General features: G+C 41.5%; 1 protein-coding gene across 3 annotated transcripts in view; it reads left to right on the top strand.

Moving 5' to 3' along the window:
- The window catches only part of LOC120810582 (CUB and sushi domain-containing protein 3-like), a 166,740-nt gene that overhangs the window by 82,291 nt on the left and 66,829 nt on the right, over positions 1-17,620 (top strand). For all 3 annotated transcript variants that reach the window (XM_078094170.1, XM_078094171.1, XM_078094169.1), the window contains exons 32-37: positions 4,436-4,549; positions 5,092-5,187; positions 5,476-5,679; positions 9,970-10,094; positions 10,273-10,369; positions 11,577-11,681. In XM_078094170.1, coding sequence (XP_077950296.1) covers positions 4,436-4,549; positions 5,092-5,187; positions 5,476-5,679; positions 9,970-10,094; positions 10,273-10,369; positions 11,577-11,681 — 741 coding nt within the window. The remainder of the gene's footprint in view (positions 1-4,435; positions 4,550-5,091; positions 5,188-5,475; positions 5,680-9,969; positions 10,095-10,272; positions 10,370-11,576; positions 11,682-17,620) is intronic.

The raw sequence follows: 17,620 nt of genomic DNA, 5'->3' as shown, positions 1-17,620 counted from the left end.
AAACCTGCTCACCACTCAGAACTAATATGCGGTCAAGGTTTTGTGGAGGTTCAGCTGTACTGGATTAAACAGGAATGGCCACCAGTGTTTGTAACCAATAATATTACCTTGATATTTGATTTGCAGCAGGATAGGTTGATCTCACAGGCTCAACTCATTATTTGCTTGAATCTTGTCACATGAAGGTGTTTTAAGGTAAACTGTTCTGTACTTGTATGGTCAATGTTTTGTTCTGCTAGCTGTGCCGGAAGATGGTGACTCTCATTGCAAGTGGAACACAGAAAAATCCCAAGGCCAATTGTTCTGGAACAAAATATGCAGGATTGATTTATGACATGAAGAAATTGTACTCAACAAGAAAGAGTTTGTTTGTTGTTGCTTGTGAGTCATATAACGGATGCTCTGACAAGCAAGATGGTTTTCAGCATGACGCTTCAGTTGGATTGCAGAGATAAACATGTTCTGACAATTGACAATCATTTTCTAACTTTGCTTAATGTGTTTGTGAGATCTAGAGTTTACTTGCATGTGTGACAGTGGAGAAAAGGGGTTTGTATCAGTCATGAATGGATTCTGATTCTTGTCACGTGTAGCAACCTGGCATTCGTCTAGCATGGGTGGTTAGTTAGCCAGTGATGGAGGAAGTTGGTTAGCAGGTTAGCATTTGAAGCCGTAGAGTGTGCAGTAGGGTTTCTCTCTCTGCGTAAACTATTATTTCAGCCGTTGGAAGTCCTTCTGCGGGGTTTGTCGGTTGAGTGAATAAAAAAAAAAGAAGACAATCTTTGCTGTTAAAATGCTACTGATAAATGTAACCCAAAGAAAATGCTGAAGCTGGAATGCATTTCAATGGGATAAACTTCAACACTCTCTGGAGATCAACCTTTTGCGTTCCATAACACAACCTATATAAGTGTTGACATTTTGACACGTCATTGCACAGTAACCACGTGCTATTAATTATGGTGCGTTCTATTAAAGTGGGTCAATGCCTGGAATAACTGCGACACCCTAAATAGAACGGCACCATTTCCAACTGTGTTTAGCCTGCTATGACGTGTGAGAATGGCTGATGTGTAAAGGACCTTTTTTTCCTCTTGCTCCCAGTGTGCGCATAAAAACACACAGGAGGTTGTCAGCCCTGCGTCGTGGAATTCTTTTTGTGGCCGACATCTACACGTTTTCTGACAATACATCATCTGCACACAATACACAATTGATCCAAGGGGCCGTGCTCATTCATTTTGTAGAGGGAAGATCAAATAAAAATAGCAGAGGGTCGAGAGCCGGAGACGGAAAAGAGCCTCTAAGATTCTGACATTTCTCTTACAGCTGTACTGTAATGATCCTACATCGGCAGCACATGCCAAAAGTTGTGACGATCGAGAATGAAAACAGAAAAGAACAAAGTTTAGAGTGAAGTGGCCGTTGCGTTAAGCCGCTCAGATACGCGGCCTCGTTCCCTCTTGTTATCTCCATACAGAGGCGCTTACACTTTGGGTTTCATTAATCATTAATCATTAATCGCCCCCACCCTTTTAATACATGTTACCTGCAGACATTAATCCCCTTAAAGGATAACTTTGACGTTTTCAACCTGGCACCTTTTTTTGTTTTCCTCCATGTTGTGTCTAAATGACACAAAAACTAATAATGGGAACAACGACTTTTCTGGCAACAAATCATAAATCAATGACAAACAGAAGGCGAAAGTTAAGGGTGATGTTTTAGTTCTCTGAAGTATCTTTTCCCTGACGTTGAGAGAAACTAATAACATTGACAATATGAGCCCGTTGGAGGCAAAAACAAGCACTTTTATTGTATGTACATTTGCAATGAGGAATTGCCTAAAGCAATTATATTGCTCCCAGTTAAGCTTGTGTTATTTGTTGCGTTCTCCATCAATAATTGACCAATTTAGCAAAATGGATGATTCGTCACCAGCAGCCCGTTAGACACACAGATTAGTAAATAAGCTACAGGTTGAAAAATAGCGTCTCTTTTTTTGTTTTTAAGAAGAAACTCAAGCAGCATCAGGACACCACTACAAACTTTGGCATTGTTACCGACTGGGTGCATCCATTCATTTCCACTGTGCACATTTCTTTTCAAATAGATCCTGGGAACAAGCCTTGTCACAAAGCACTCATCACCCTGATGTGTCCCCCTCACTATTTCCAGATCTCAGCCCAATAGAGCTCCTTTGAGGTGCATTGGGAAAACCATTTTCACAGGGTGAATGCACTGGCAAATATCTGCAGGAACTGTGTGTATTGGGCCAGAATGAACAGGAACCATCATTTTGTTAAAAACATGCCTGAAAGAATTGAGACTGTTTTGATGAAGTCTCTAGGTGTATCTCAAGTGTATACGTAACCGGGTTCTTCTACAACTCTTTTGTTCTCCACATTACTCTACTCACGCGGGATTGCTTTTATCATGATTTAAACAGTCCAATGAATCCATTAATATCTGTCAGAAACCACCAAGGGTAGCAGGATCCATCACAGGCGCTTGTCGGCTATTTCGAAATGACTGCTACCAAAAGGACAATTGGATTAGCACCGCATGGGAGTACGATCAACCTGTAAGTGTGCTGCTCTTTCCATAGTTCAAGGCCAGCAGGCATCGCGGTATTGGATGTTGGAATGCACTAAAGTTATGATCTAATACCCATGAGGTATCTGATTAGAGCAACTTGACTGCTTTGGGATAATTCAACGTGAAGATCCAGTCATGAAAATGTTGTCTATTGTTCAAGTGCATTAAGTGTCATAACCTCGACTCGTCATAGTCCTGCATAAATGAGACAACAAGTTTACCACGATGATGCTATTGACTTGATATCTGGATGTGATTACAGCAAAGGAGCAGGTTGGAGTCATGCATGGATGGCTGTCGATCTGCAGAGGCAGAGATGTGTGTGTGTGTATATGTGTTTGTGTTTTTAAGAGTATTCAACACAGGACGGTTTTGGTATGCTAATACCACAGCAGTGAGCGTCCCCTACGGGTAAAATCATCTCTTATTCAGGCGGTGGTTCAGCCATGGGCATTATCTCTACTCCGTGAATAAAGAAACCGGTCTGCCTTTGCTTCTCTGTGTGTAAACTCTTTTCTGTGTGTGGCCTATAGAGGTGAGCATACGCGTTGTTTGTTTTATTCACTTTGTTAGAGCTTTTTGGCTGCTGTGTGTGTCTATCCGTTTCATGCCACATGGAGTAAGAAGTAAGGGACCCTTATCATGGGAACGGAGCACAATGTACCCAAATCCCCACATTTCCTCCATCCGCATCTTTGCCCCCCACCCCGGCTTGGTTGGTTTGTTTGTGGTCAGTCCAAACCACTGTATTAGTCGTGTTTAGTCTCTGTATGCTGCTCTTACTGACCAAAAACATCTTATTGACCAAACGTTTCAGTTAGAAGATTCAGAATTTAGAAGTCAGTGTTACCCAGTTGAAGTTAACCTGCATGTAGAAACCCTCTTGTCAAATAGAGGATGGTATTTCACACTAATCTCTTTGTGCAAGAGTTAAGATCATACTAACTATTATTCTTTTGAATGAAATGTGTTTTCAAAACACAAGACCATTAAACTTAGTGAGACAGTTGGGAAATAATTTACCTGGAAAGGTTAAATATCTGTGTTTTTTTCATTTATTTCCTCCTCACAATTCAAATTTCCTTATGTGGCTTGTGGCTTTTGGCTTAACACAAGCATCTCCGGCCCAGGAGGGTGTGTTGCATGGACAGAGCCAGTACTTTTACATATGACAAGGATTTCAGTGCAGGATGCCGCTTACCCCGGTGGCATGTTGGGGGTTCACCTAAACCGTAGTTAGAGCCTGTCATGTGCATCGCCTCAATTAACCACCAACACTGTGGCTGTTGTTGCCTGTCTTTTGATGGATATAAGCTGCCGTTTGGGAAAAACACAGGGAGCATGCTAATGAGCTCAGCCCTGTGGTGTGCGCATAGACGCAAACACACAGAAGTAGTGATCCAGTAGAGCACTGTCTATTAATTTGCTCAGAGAAAGATTGTATTATTTTTCAGAGCCGTGTACACAAATAATCAGGAATGCTCATTTGGAAATATTCATGCACGACATTATTGAGACAATCCCATGTTAATTATCATGTTTTCAGTAGTTTCAGTACAGCGGCCCAGTGCTCCTCATGCTTTGGATGGATTAGTTGCTGAGGTTGAATCTCATGTATGCATGTAACAGACAACGAAGATAACGAAGATAACTGGGAGTATTCCACTCAAAAGAACATCAACCTCCTTGTTTATCGTTCAAGGTGTCAGCTGCAGCCTGAATGATTTCTGTTCTCACCAGTTTACCTGATTAATGTTTTCCCGAAACTATACTTATGACACTATAAATATCCCAGTGAACTTGGCTTAATGTTATGTCATTTTTCTCTTTTTCACAGTGCTGTTCGGACAGTTTGTGGTTTTCCAAACTTTGACCAGTGATGTGGTCGAGATCCACGACGGCTCTTCTCCAGATTCAGCTCTTCTCTCCTCTATATACGGATCACACTCAGGTAAAACGCATGACACCAGGACATTTAAATCGATTGTTGTATTCATGTTTATCCTTCTAGGTTTATGCTCATAGTTATGACTAGTTCGATTTGACATAATTTACCATTGCAAGAAAGCAAATCTATCTTGGTTTAATTCTGATCATTAATTATTTTTCCCAGACATATTACAAATCTCAAATCCGACAAGCTTAATTATGCAAAGGATAAAGACCCCCTCCCCACACTTCCGTTCATTTGTTTTATGGTGTTATGAAACCCAATGATACATAAAACATTATGATTCCGATTACAATAAACACCTGAGATCCCAAATGAAAATCTCACAAGCCAACCAGCTGTTGTAATTGTCATACAAATGAATCGGATCTATTTCCAGCAATACCAGTAGATCAGCAACTGTAATCAACACGCTGCACAGAACTGAGTTCATATTCTGCCTTCATTATTTTTCATTTTGTGTATGTGTTCTCTGTGGACGTGTGTAAACCGCATTGTGTAAACAGATGATATAATGATGTCCTTTTAATTTTGTAACTTAGGCGAAACACTGCCTTTGAGTTCAGGAAACAAAATAACGCTCAAGTTCACCACAAACGGAACCGAAACGGCTAAAGGATTTCACTTTGTTTACCAAGGTAAGGCTGCTTTTCCTTATGCATTCCCAGAATTCTGATGTGGAACCTCATTTGTTTGCATTGAGTGTCCTCTGCTTCTTTAACAACAAAACACGTAATGGGCCTTCCAGCAGAGTGGCTCTGGGTGGAGCAAGACGATGTGGAGTCAACCAGCCTATCCTGGCACAGCAGACGAGCGACTAATGACATGCCTCCTTTTCCTTGTGATCACGCCTCTTCCTCCTCCTCGTCATCGTTCTCTCCACCACATCCGCCCACGCTCTGTTCTCTCTTCCCTCTCATCCCTAGCTGTCCCGCGGACGAGCGCCTCTCAGTGTAGCTCGGTCCCTGAGCCCCGGTTCGGGAGGCGGATAGGGAACGACTTTGGCATCGGCATGGTGGTGCTGTTTGAATGCAGTCCAGGCTACACGCTGCACGGCTCCAACGCCATCAGGTGTGAGGCCGTGCCCAACGCCCTGGCCCAGTGGAACGGCACTGTGCCCACATGTGTTGGTAAGCTCACTCATCTTTTGCGCGCGCGCACGCACACACACACACACAAAAATGGAGCAGGTGCAGCAAAATGGTTGGTGTCTCCCTCCCACCCCCCCTAGTCATTCCTTTATCTTAATGTCTGTCACCCATTGCAAAGCCTCCAGCCGCCTCTGGTCTTGATAGTTCAGGCAAGAATAAAGCAAAAGGACAAACAATGCAACAAAATGTCACATACATCTTCCTCCCAGATGAGGGATTTCTGGTGCGGTGCCTCGACAAACTAATGGGAAAATGAATAGAGTAATGTGAATGTGTCAAAGAGCCCACGCTTCAGGTAACTTTTTCTATGCAGCCCACATCACTCATGCACCACGTACATCCCGGTAACAGTTTATTATCAAATGCAATTCAGCACCTCAGACGTGCAATATAATATATTTCTCATATATATATAATGGTGGTGGACAAAAAAGTAAATTACCCTGGATTTAAGTATCGCAGTCACTTAAAATGAATATCTGCCATATCGGTGACAGATTTATGAACAATCCTAGCAATTTCCCTCACAATAACAGATGTTGAATGGGGTCTTCACTTCGCCTGTGGAGGTTTAGGTGACTTTACATGAGAAGGTGGGCTAGCTGGTTAGCATGATTGTTTCATTACAATAGATGTTTCTGCATCATACGTGGACGTCTTTTACATAACATCATCATTGTAATTGCTTTGCATTGTGTTGATAAAATCCATCTTTTGAATGTTTTATTCAAAACAATACGGCCAGACATATTGCACCGCTTGACAATCCAAACAACAAGAGCCATATCTGTTTAATTTTGGACATAGATAAAAAAAACACAAGCACCTGGTGACCATCCAGCAGCACTTCCATGCACGGTGTGGACCATTTACTGAAGGGATCAGAATCTCACGCTACACAGTCCTTAGGCTGGCTTACACAAAGCCAAGCAGTAGATATGTACCTGCTAAATATGCATATGGACATGCACTCATCTCAACTTCATACACATGACCAGATTTACATGCGTTTTCTAGACAGGCTTTTACCCAAACACATACCGTACACATGAACAAGGACACACGCTCGGTCTCACCAAGACACCCACGTGTCTACCGTGCGAATATGAGGAACTGCAGATGAAGAGAGAAATCCGTTGCAGCTAGGCCTCGTGCCAGCCGGCAAACAGTCTGAGCCGGTGAGTGCGGAAGATTTCAAGCCAAAGTTCATCCCAGTTTTACTGCCAAGTGTCCAGGGAATAGCAGTGGCACGCGCGGTTCCATTTTAAAAACAGTGGTTTTTATCTGAAGATTGAATCTGGCTGCAGCATCTCCCCCAGCGTCAGCGAGGTCGTCCAGATTAATGGATATAGTTTTATGAAAGCTGCAACAAAAACACAATGCTCAATTAATCAAGCCCCCTTTATGGGAAATGAGGGCGTCAGACATGTGAAGTAGTTGTTTCAGAAGATACATTTCCAGCTCCTACCTGTTCTGATTGACCAGCACAACATTCTATGGGGATTTAATTAGCCGAACCGGAGGCCTTTGTTGACTTTTATAGAGGGTAGTTTACAGAGAAAATGAAGAAAAATCAGTTTTGGTTTCTTTTGTGGTGGATCTTGGGTTGAAGTACTTTACTGTGAGCTTTAAAACATTTTAGTCATTTTGTCATCTGTTGATTATTGGCTTTATTCAAACATCTATTCCATCACCAATATATTCTGGAAATGAAAAGTGCCTTTACAGGTCTCAATAAAGAAAAGTATGGGTAAATAGTGCTGATGAGCACCATTCTGTTCCCCGCACAGCTGAAGGCTAGGCAGCTGAATGTGACACACAAAGGACTGCCAGCTATTACATCGGCTCAACGATTGCCGGGATTCATACTCCGAATGCCCACCTGTTGGATTTCAGTGTTGACAAACGTTTTTCGAAGGTGTCAACAAGTAAACATTTTTGAACCGAGCTTGTTTTGTAACACTGGATGCTTCTTCTGAAATAGCCTCTCCAGACCAATTAAAGTGTGTCAGTCTGGGTGTGTGGTAAAGGCCACAGCGCCTTATTAAAGTTTCTATAATGACAATGTAATTGACTGCCTGTGGGACTGTTTATTAATAAAACAGTTTTTTTTAGCATGATGGCATGCATTAAAGATTGTACATATAACAACATATGAAGAAAAAAAAAAAAACCGACGCTAATCGCTAACGCTAATGGCAAAATGTTAAACCAGTTTTCCCCTTTTCTCTCTTTATGGTAATACTTTACAGTACTATCACATTTAAGTAGTGCACGTGATGTGAAATAACTATACGCGACACACGTTGTGCGGAGTCTTTTTGATATCTTGAATAATAGACGTAATTAGAAGTTGCTGCATATCAGATGGTGTTAAATGGTGCCTGACAATGAGTGTAGTCTACCTGCAGTAACTGACGTATGAGCCTAACCCACATTCAGAAGGGTGTGTGTGGAGCATTGATGTCATGATTTCTAATCTTGCTCATCCAATTACATTAACTGACAGCTCGGGGGACTCAAAGGAGCTTTTAATTTATACTGAAAATACTGCTCCTTTGGAATGAGTCTGTTGGTTGTCAAAAAAAGTGGCGTCATGCAAGAATAATTAAAGTTCTATAAACCGGAACAAAACCGCCTATAGTGTGTCATTGTTTTAAAATGGTTTTGTTTATTTCTGTGTTTTTTGTTTTGCTGGTAAATGCTGGACCATAAACATCTGTCAGATTTCATCTGCATTGATTCTCATATTTAATTTCGCAAAACACAATTAAACCATTGCATTGTCTTCCGTCTTGACACAATAGTTAATCTATGGTGAATGCGTGACATGTGACATGCATTAGCTGAAGATGATGTGGCAGTGATCGTATGAAGGTTTTATTGCTGCGTGTTGTGGTATAGAAGCATTAACCGTGACGGGTTACTTTGAGCTAAAGGAACAGGAGTTGTTACTTTGGAACAATTCTATCAGGAAGATGTCGTCTGTAAAATATTGATGCGTTTTAAATTGTTGCAAGCTTAGAGCTGAAAGATGCTTTTACTGACGCACGTTTTTCTTTGTGATGAGCAGCATATTTTCTTTCTTATTTTCCGTCTCTCCCATTGTCTTCGACATCCAACCTTGCAGTGACTGTTGGATATGGAAAACGGTGATTATTGTTCACCTGTACAGGGTAGAATCCTTGTCCTTGACAAATAACAGCTGGCTCTTCATTGTGAGAGTTTAAGAAGGACCTCGTCCTCCCAGGTGACCGCTTTGCTCATGGCCCTCTATAGAAGCTGCCAAAATAAAATGCTACGTGCTCTATTAACACCTGCTTCTCCTCAGGAGGGAGGACAGAAATGAATAGCGTTTTCTTTTTTAGGGTATACGGAATTTGTCATACATTTGCTGTAATACATGTGATGCCTTAACAGATGTCGAGGAGATTTATTCCAGCTGTTAACGACAGATCTCACAGAGGAAAGAAACATTGGAAAGGCAAATACACTTGGACGTCTCTTCGTTGTGATAGTGTAAAACATTTTTCCGAGCAAACATTCCATCAACGCTTTAGGTCGCTTGTTTCTCTATTAGCCAGCAAGACGACATTTTAGGAGGAAGGAAATTCATTTTGTCGTGTGTTTCTAATCCACAGTACCCTAGTCGGCAGGGTTGGGCTACCACCATCCTTAATGGACAAAAAAGGAAGCCAAACACTGTGTAGAAGGCTGCTGGCCGGCTACAAAGCCAATTGGCTGCATCTGAAAAGCAATAAAGAAATTGTAACCGTTATGGCCCCTTTTTCATTTACATTTTTTTAACCCACACTCAAATACATCAAGGTGTTTGACAGCGTCAGCACAACCTGGCCAGTGACTGGAATGTAACGTTCACCTGAGCGCCAAAAGTGCCTTCATAAATACGGTACTTGTGGGAGCGGTGGAAACGAGGTGTACACTGTGAGAGGAATCGCTTTGGCAACTGCTAGATGTGATTTGTGCGGCCTGCAAGGGATAAAACAACGTCAGGGCTCCTCCGTTTATGTCTGAATAGACCGAGGGGCGAGTGTGCTGCCATTCAAAACTCCACAGAGACATTAAAATGACAATATCATCATCTAGTCATAAAATAAAGCTCCTTCACATGACATACCAAGCAGAACCTGTCATTATCATAACTGCCTCCCATTGGAGTCCGTCGAATTATATCATCTGACGTGGTTTGATTTCATTAACCCCGGTTAACTTTTTTTCTCTTTTTCAAACTGTTCTCCCTCCGTCTAGTTCCCTGCGGCGGCGTGTTGACTCACCGCAGAGGCACCATCCTCTCTCCCGGATACCCAGAGCTGTACACAAACTATCTCAACTGTGCCTGGAAGATCTCTGTTCCCGAGGGAGCCGGCATCCAAGTGAGTGTTGTAATGTTCGATGAGAGGTTAAAATATATTTTCATGTGAATCTATTGATAAGGTCTGGGCCATTGTGTAATAACGCGATGAAGTGATGGCGTTTTGGACAGACGTGGAGGAAACCCCGCAAGTTGACTCGCAAGCCAGGCCTTTCTACTGAGGTGTCTTTGTCTTTCAGATTCAAGTTGTGACCTTCGCCACGGAACACAACTGGGATTCGCTGGATTTCTTTGACGGGGTTGATGGCAATGCTCCAAGGCTTGGTAGCTACTCAGGTAAAGCGGACACAACTGGATGTCAGTTGCCAGTTCCCGCTTGAATTTCAATCAGATGAGATGTCACTGGGACCCAGCAGCAGACATGTGGTGGAGCGGATGACATTTGGCATGTCCTGTTGAGAATTCTGTCTTAATAAATAAGTCAAAGATGAAGGAAATGTCCCCCTCCTTCACGCATTTCTGTCCCTTCATTTAAGATCTTTGTAATGTTGGTCCTGTTTTATACTTGAGTTTGCCTTAGGGCTCACTGAAATTGGAGCCCTTGCCACATAGTAACCTACTAGAAACAGGCCACCACATCATTTTAAAAGCTGGAGGGGGGAATCAGAGGGACTGGTGTAGCATAATTACTTCAGAGTATTATATCAATTTTATGTGACTAGGTGTCAAATATCTCAAGAGGTGGATATCTCGTTTTGGAGCAAAACTCTTTAGGTATTGTAATAGCTTCACAGTACAGCTCTCACTTTGCAAGACAGCGTGCGGTGTGAAAAGGCTAAGGGATTTTAAATGGCTGGCAATCAATTTTATCTCGGGCTTAACTGTTGGAGGTGATTATGAATACATGTAAATGTCTCAATGCAGATTGCTGAAGACATACGCCTGGAATAGAGAATATGGACCTGAATCTGAGGAATACGACCTCATTGTTGCAACACAGATAATATTTTCCAGTCCAAATTTTAATTTATAATTGTAGATCGTACTTGTTCATTTTGTGGATTTGATTTCCGGGTCCAATGGATGCATGGGGCATCATTTACTCCTCAGAATGCATAACGGAGTCCGCTTGTGTGACTCACGCAGATGAATTAAAAAAATAGTCTTAAAATCACTGCACATTGACTTCTGTAATGCTTTATGTTCTGGTTAAAGCCTAATATAGACTATATATAATCCAAAATGCATACACTTGATTGTGTTTCTTTATATGGAATTGTCTCTGAATTATTGTATTATTTGGGTTACTGTGTTACTCCATTTCATTTGTACCTGCTGATTATAAGAATGGTCAAATTGCAGAATTTGGCTCAGTGTAAAGTAATAAAGTGGAATATAGAAAGTTTGAATTATCTACACCGCATATAGCCAATGTACAATACATATTCATGTCATGCATGCGTGTTTTTGTTGGTCCTAATTGTGAAATATGGGGAGGACATGGTCCTAACTGTCTTTTGTATCTTTTCTACCCAAAATACAGGTACAACAATTCCTCAACTGCTGAACAGTACATCCAACAACCTGTACTTAACCTTCCAGTCTGACATCAGTGTTTCCGCCGCTGGCTTCCACCTGGAGTACACAGGTATGAGGAGAGACAGCTTCTCTGCCTGCTTGTCATTTTGTCTGTTGTCACTTTGTTTCAATGTGTCCATCTGCCACCACCTTCCAGCTACTGCACAGTTAAAAAAAAAAAAAAAAAGAAATAAGAGGGACAGCTGGTCCGGGTGTTACAGTTGGACATAGAAAGTTTAAGAGTGAGTGGGCAATGTTTTTTTTGTCCTCTCATTGCTACAAGCTACTAGAAATAGCTTCTTTTTTCTAAGGAGTAGAATTACTCTTCTCTGGGCTGTTCACGTAGGGGCATATTTGCAAAAGAGCTTCAGAAAATTCACTTCTGGATCGACTGGTTTCCTGTCAGAAAATTGTGCAAATATAAATGTTGGTGACCAATTTTCCCATCAACATTTTCTTCTTTTTCAGTCGTCTTTTAATGTCAGGACAATTTTCTTCTTTTTTTGTTACTTCAAGGCTTTAACTTCATTTGGTACTTTCTCTCTCACTGACAATTTTCTTTCTACTAGCTGGTTACTAAGGAGGATGTGCACGCGTTTCACATGTATTCATACAAGTAATTTCAGTAGTGACCGTGAGAGCGTTGGCTGTAACAACGTTTCAGTAGTATGTATAAATGAAATCTCTCTAGCGTACAGAAGTTACCTCCGTTACACCGGATGGCATGTTTTGAACAGCGAAAAGCTCACACAAACCCCATGTTAGAGCATACATACACATTTTAAATATTTATACAAATGTACACGAAACACTTGCACTTGTATCTAAACTTTTCATATCTTTGTAATCGTATGTAAGAGACTGCGTTATGAATGTATCATAAGTGTTCAAATATATATATATATATATATAAATATATATATATATATATATATATATATATTTATACACAACTTTTCATATGTGCATGCATGAGTGCTTCAGATAGATATATGTATAAATGTTCAACTTGTATGCATGTGAGCATTTCATATGTGTATATGACACAGTATATATGTATGCATGTGTGTTTCTTGTATGTACGGGTGTTTCAGACGAGTATGCATATGTTATGTTTCATATATGCGCGTGCATAGCTTTACAGTGCCTGTTTGTATGTGTGAGTGATTCAGTAGTGAGTCTGATAGCGTTTCAATAGTGAACGTAAGAGTGTTTTGTCAGTATGTGGGAGATTGAGTCCTAAACGGCCCCTGATAGATAAGAGTCCTGCTTATGTAACGCACTATAAGATCCCATACACAACTCAACCAAAGACTAAAGTGGTTTGGAGTAAAAATCTTTCCCCACTCCAACTTAGTTCCCACAAATGTGTTACAAAACAAAAGCAGCATGAAAAAGACATTGCTGTCACCGCGCCTGTCCCGGCTGTCAGTCTTCGAGCATTATACCACTGCTGAGAACGACTTCACAGTCGTGTCTCTCGCAGTCGGCACTTCGTTTCCACAACACCCTGCTCTTTCCTGGAAGCACTCCGTAGCAGTGTGTCTCTGTGGGCTCCTCCCCCCGCCCTCCCCTTCTGCCGAGAGTCACTTCGGTGCCATGTCTCACAGTTGTCTCTTTCCGGTATGTCTGTCTTACACGTTGTCTCTGCTGCCCGTGCAAAGTGCATTCCTTGGTGCTTCGTGTAAACTCAGCTACAGTCAAACTTGTTTCTACTTTCCCTCTTGTCTGTTTGCTGGCCCAGCTGATGGCTCTGCAGTGTTTGGCCAGTTAAGCCTATTGGCTTAATTACTATGTGTGATAAAGCCAAGTTGCTTCTCCATAGAACGGTTCATCAAGTATTAGTTTTGTGGTCTGTTGTTTCCCATTTTGCAATAATCTACTCCTTATATCGGAGTTCAGATACTGTATTATTTGGTGAAATGTCAACAATCTGTGAATTATTCCTCTGTTAGGTTGCATTTTTGTATATTTTATACAGTACATCCGAAAAGTATTCACAGTGCTTCACTTTTTCCACATTTTATGTTACAGCCTTATTCCAAAATGGATTAAATTCATTATTTTCCTCAACATTCCACACACAACAACCCATAATGAAAAAGTGAAAACTGTTTTTTTGAAAATCTGTTAAAAAATAAAGACATACGAAAACATCACATGTACATAAGTATTCACAGCCTTTGCTCAATACTTTGTTGAAGCACCTTTGGCAGCAATTACAGCCTCAAGTCTTCTTGGGTAGGATTCCACAAGCGTGGAACACCTATTTCTGGGGAGTTTCTCCCATGTGCCTCCATACAATTCTGTCTCGGAGGTCTACAGATAATTCCTTGGACTTCATGGCTTGGTTTATGCTCTGATGTGCACTGTCAACTGTGACCTTATATAGACCGGTGTGTGCCTTTCTCAATCATGTCCAATCAACTGAATTTAGCACAGGTGGACTCCAATCGAGTTGTAGAAACATCTGAAGGATGATCAGTGGAAACAGGATGCACCTGAGCTAAATTCTGAGTGTCATGGCAAAGGCTGTGAATACTTATTTACATGTTATGTTTTTGTTCTTTATTTTGAACAGATTTGCAAAAATGAGCAAAAAACGTTTTTCACTTTGTCATTATGGGTTGTTGTGTGTAGAATGTTGAGGAAAATAATGAATTTAACCCATTTTGGAATAAGGCTGTGACATAACAAAATGTGGTAAAGCGCTGTGAATACTTTCCGGATGCACTGTACGTTAGTGGTGTGCGCATGTGTGCATCTGTGTGTTCACAGCCGATCTTTAGCTGACTCCTCTTAAATGACCGGTAGGTGCTGCAAGTTTCAACAACTGCTGCAGTCAGATATCCATTCCTAGTTTGGCTGCAAACGCTGGCCCAGCGGTATACCTCATCTAATTTCCCATTAACGCACGCACATGATTGTGACTCCATGGGGCGGTGCTTAGTGCTTAGTGTGTGGGTGGGTGGCAGAGAAAGAGAGATTGAGACAGATGTCGGGTCTTGCTTGTTAGGGAAAGGTCAGCAGCAAAGTTGTCTAATGCCAGTAAATGATGTCATGGTGATACACAATGCCTGCACGCAGCCCGCTGCAGAAGACTGTAAAGCAAAGTCGTCGTTGTCTATGGGTATGTATTTCACATCGTACCTCAAGGACCGCTCTTCCGATCTACTTCGCAGTTAGCGATTGTATTTGTCGGGGACCTAAGGGAGTGCTGTGTCCAATTTGCACTCACTATTATATAAACAAGTCCACGACGCTCTCTCGGGCAGCATCAGAGTCACTGCGCAGGGAGTGGTTCTTAACAGGTCGGCAGTCAGCACTTCCTCGGGCTCCTCTACAACCCTGCAAGGAGTAAGACCAACTTACTCCTGTGTCGAGCAACTGAACTCGTGTCTTCATTGGTGCATCTGTGGCAGGATACACTAGCGGTCTGGAGTGGAGGTTAGTCAATAGTGTTTTGTATTTATTTAATCAAATGGCAGAGCAGTATTTGTTGCAGACATTCTATGGCGGAGATCTGCGCTCCTCTTGGTGCCCTTTTCCAAGCGTTTTCGGTGTGTTTGAACCACTGGGAAGAAAGCGAGCCAGGCAACCATCTGTTTTCAAATGTTTCCTTTGGGGAATTGTTGCAGTCCATTGAGACTAGAATCTTGTATATCACCCATCACTACAACTTCTTAAGAGGCAAGCTTTTAACCAGCTCTCGGCGGACAGCATGCTATAGTTTTCTTTCGACTCACAATACAGAAGTAGGCATCCAGAATGAACTAAACCCTAACGCGGCTTCAATCCCTGGAGTCTGCACAGGCGTGCATTATTTCTATTTACCATTTACCTTTTTTGCTACACTTCTACCTTCAGTCCCTCCACTCAAAGGACATTATGGTGATACTTGTAGTAATTGTAGTGTTCTTTGAATGCTGAGCATACAACATATACTTCTTACTTATTTCAGGTTTTTCACAAGTTTTATACAAGTTTTTGAACAATTCTGGCCATGGCGGAGTCTCATTAAAGCCAAAGAACAGAAATCATATTACATATATAACCATATTTGCTTTCTTGCAATTAAGTTTCAAACATTAGTGGTCCTGCAGTCATCCATAATGTAAATGGTGTTGCAGGAATGTAGGCTTCAATTCGAAATGACTGTGCAATGGTCTTTCCCTTATTTATTAGTCACGGTTTCCAACACAACTAGTTGCTAGTTCAAAGCCACCAGACGGGTCACTTTCTTTTTTTCTTTTTTTTATTATTTGTATTGGAAAACAAGAAAATGGTCTTCCACCCATTGATTGGTTAAGAGTCATGGTAACCACGAACCAAAACAAGATAGCAGGAAACGGTTGATGAATAAAGCATGGGGCACTAGAGAGTTGTGTAACCCTTTTAATTTTGCTGGAAAACCCTGACATTTAGCATCGGGACCCTTCTATTTCTGTACACACTCAACTCCAGCAGACATCCTCGAGACGCATTCTTGATTCAGACATATCTCTCCTCCTTTCACTGTTTGAAAAAAAAAAAAAGGAATTTGGAGATGGAATTTAGGGTTGAAGCTGATGTGATTTAGGATTATTGAATCTCAATGACTCCACCTGTAGAAACAGTGTATTCATTGTTTAGCCCAGCAACTGTATCTGTGTATAGTTTCAGCAAATTTGAGGCCCTGTTTTCTAATTATGTTTGATGTGGAGTATAAATGTCACGATGGCAAAATCAGGAATATTGATTGTGTTGGAAATTAGTGTAACGATTTAAATAAGAGGCATTGCTCTATTTTCAAAATAAGATTCCTTTATTTGATATTTAATATTTACATTCAAGATTGATGTTGTATGTTACACCCATGACTATTTTAGGCTCTAATTTGTATCTTATTATTAAAATGTATTTAATAAGAGCAGCAGCAAACCATCTCAGTGTTGGACTATTTAGTATTGCCAAAAAATACCAGGATGGTCTCATTTTGCAGTACACAAGCCAGCGTGCTCTTCTAGGTATTTTTGAACCTGCACAGTGGATGTGTGAGCAAGCGGGTCCCAATTGAATGCATGCTGCATGCAACATACTTAGTAAACTTAGGAAAAGGTGTTTATATGTATGAAACACTGCAGTGACTGATTGTAGTCAATTAGTTGCTGATTAGACGCAGCTGTATATAAGGAGCACACACGTTTGAAGAAAGGCCGCCGGTAGAGAGGCAGGTCTCCGCTTTATGCATTTGCCCCATGGCCGCTCAGGCATTCTAACAATATTACATGTATTATGAATGAGCTTACAGCACTACCCTTCCAGATATAAGGGGCTGAGTGTCAACTAATATACTGTGAATAGTTTACAAAAGCAATGCGTCGTGACCAGTGAATAAAAACTCAACAATGCTCATGAGGACGAGGACCGGGGATGTGTTCATTGACAGTGAGTTGGACCAGTCGGTTTGTGTGCGCCAGTCTCACGGAAACTGTGCATGAAGAATAGAGTCGCCTTGGTCAAGCAGAAACATGCTTTTAGTGGAGTTCTCTGCTCTGTTTCACTCTTTCCTACTGCACATCCCACCTAAAGGATGTCTTTTATCTTAAACTCTCCGTTGCCTGTGCTGTTCACCGTGCATAACCACAGTACGGTGCTTTGTAAGCACAAATCCCTCAGCTTGCGGTTGTATTTACAAAGAGGCATCTTTTATCACCCAGTGAACTATTCTCCATCGAGTGACCTGCGTATAGCTTCTCTCTGCAGAATGGCTTTTAATGTCTTGGTATATTCATGTATAATTAAAATGTATACATTTATGTGAATTCTCACAATTAATTGCAGCAGGTAGAGCGCTCAGTTACCCTTAGCTAGTATAAGGTGGGATACGAAGCGATAACTTTCCCCTGCAAGGTACAATCAGTCGGCCGACCTGTTGAAAATGTGATGCCCGCTTGATAAGGACGGGACTCCCTCCAGACGTTCACTATAACAGTGGGTGCCTTCGCACAGCAGGGCGACAACAGTCCT

Source organism: Gasterosteus aculeatus, chromosome 20, assembly GCF_964276395.1.
Source record: "Gasterosteus aculeatus chromosome 20, fGasAcu3.hap1.1, whole genome shotgun sequence".
In the NCBI taxonomy this organism is placed as follows: domain Eukaryota; kingdom Metazoa; phylum Chordata; class Actinopteri; order Perciformes; family Gasterosteidae; genus Gasterosteus; species Gasterosteus aculeatus.
Note: the sequence above shows the minus strand (reverse complement) of the source record. Positions and strands in the feature narration are given on the sequence as shown.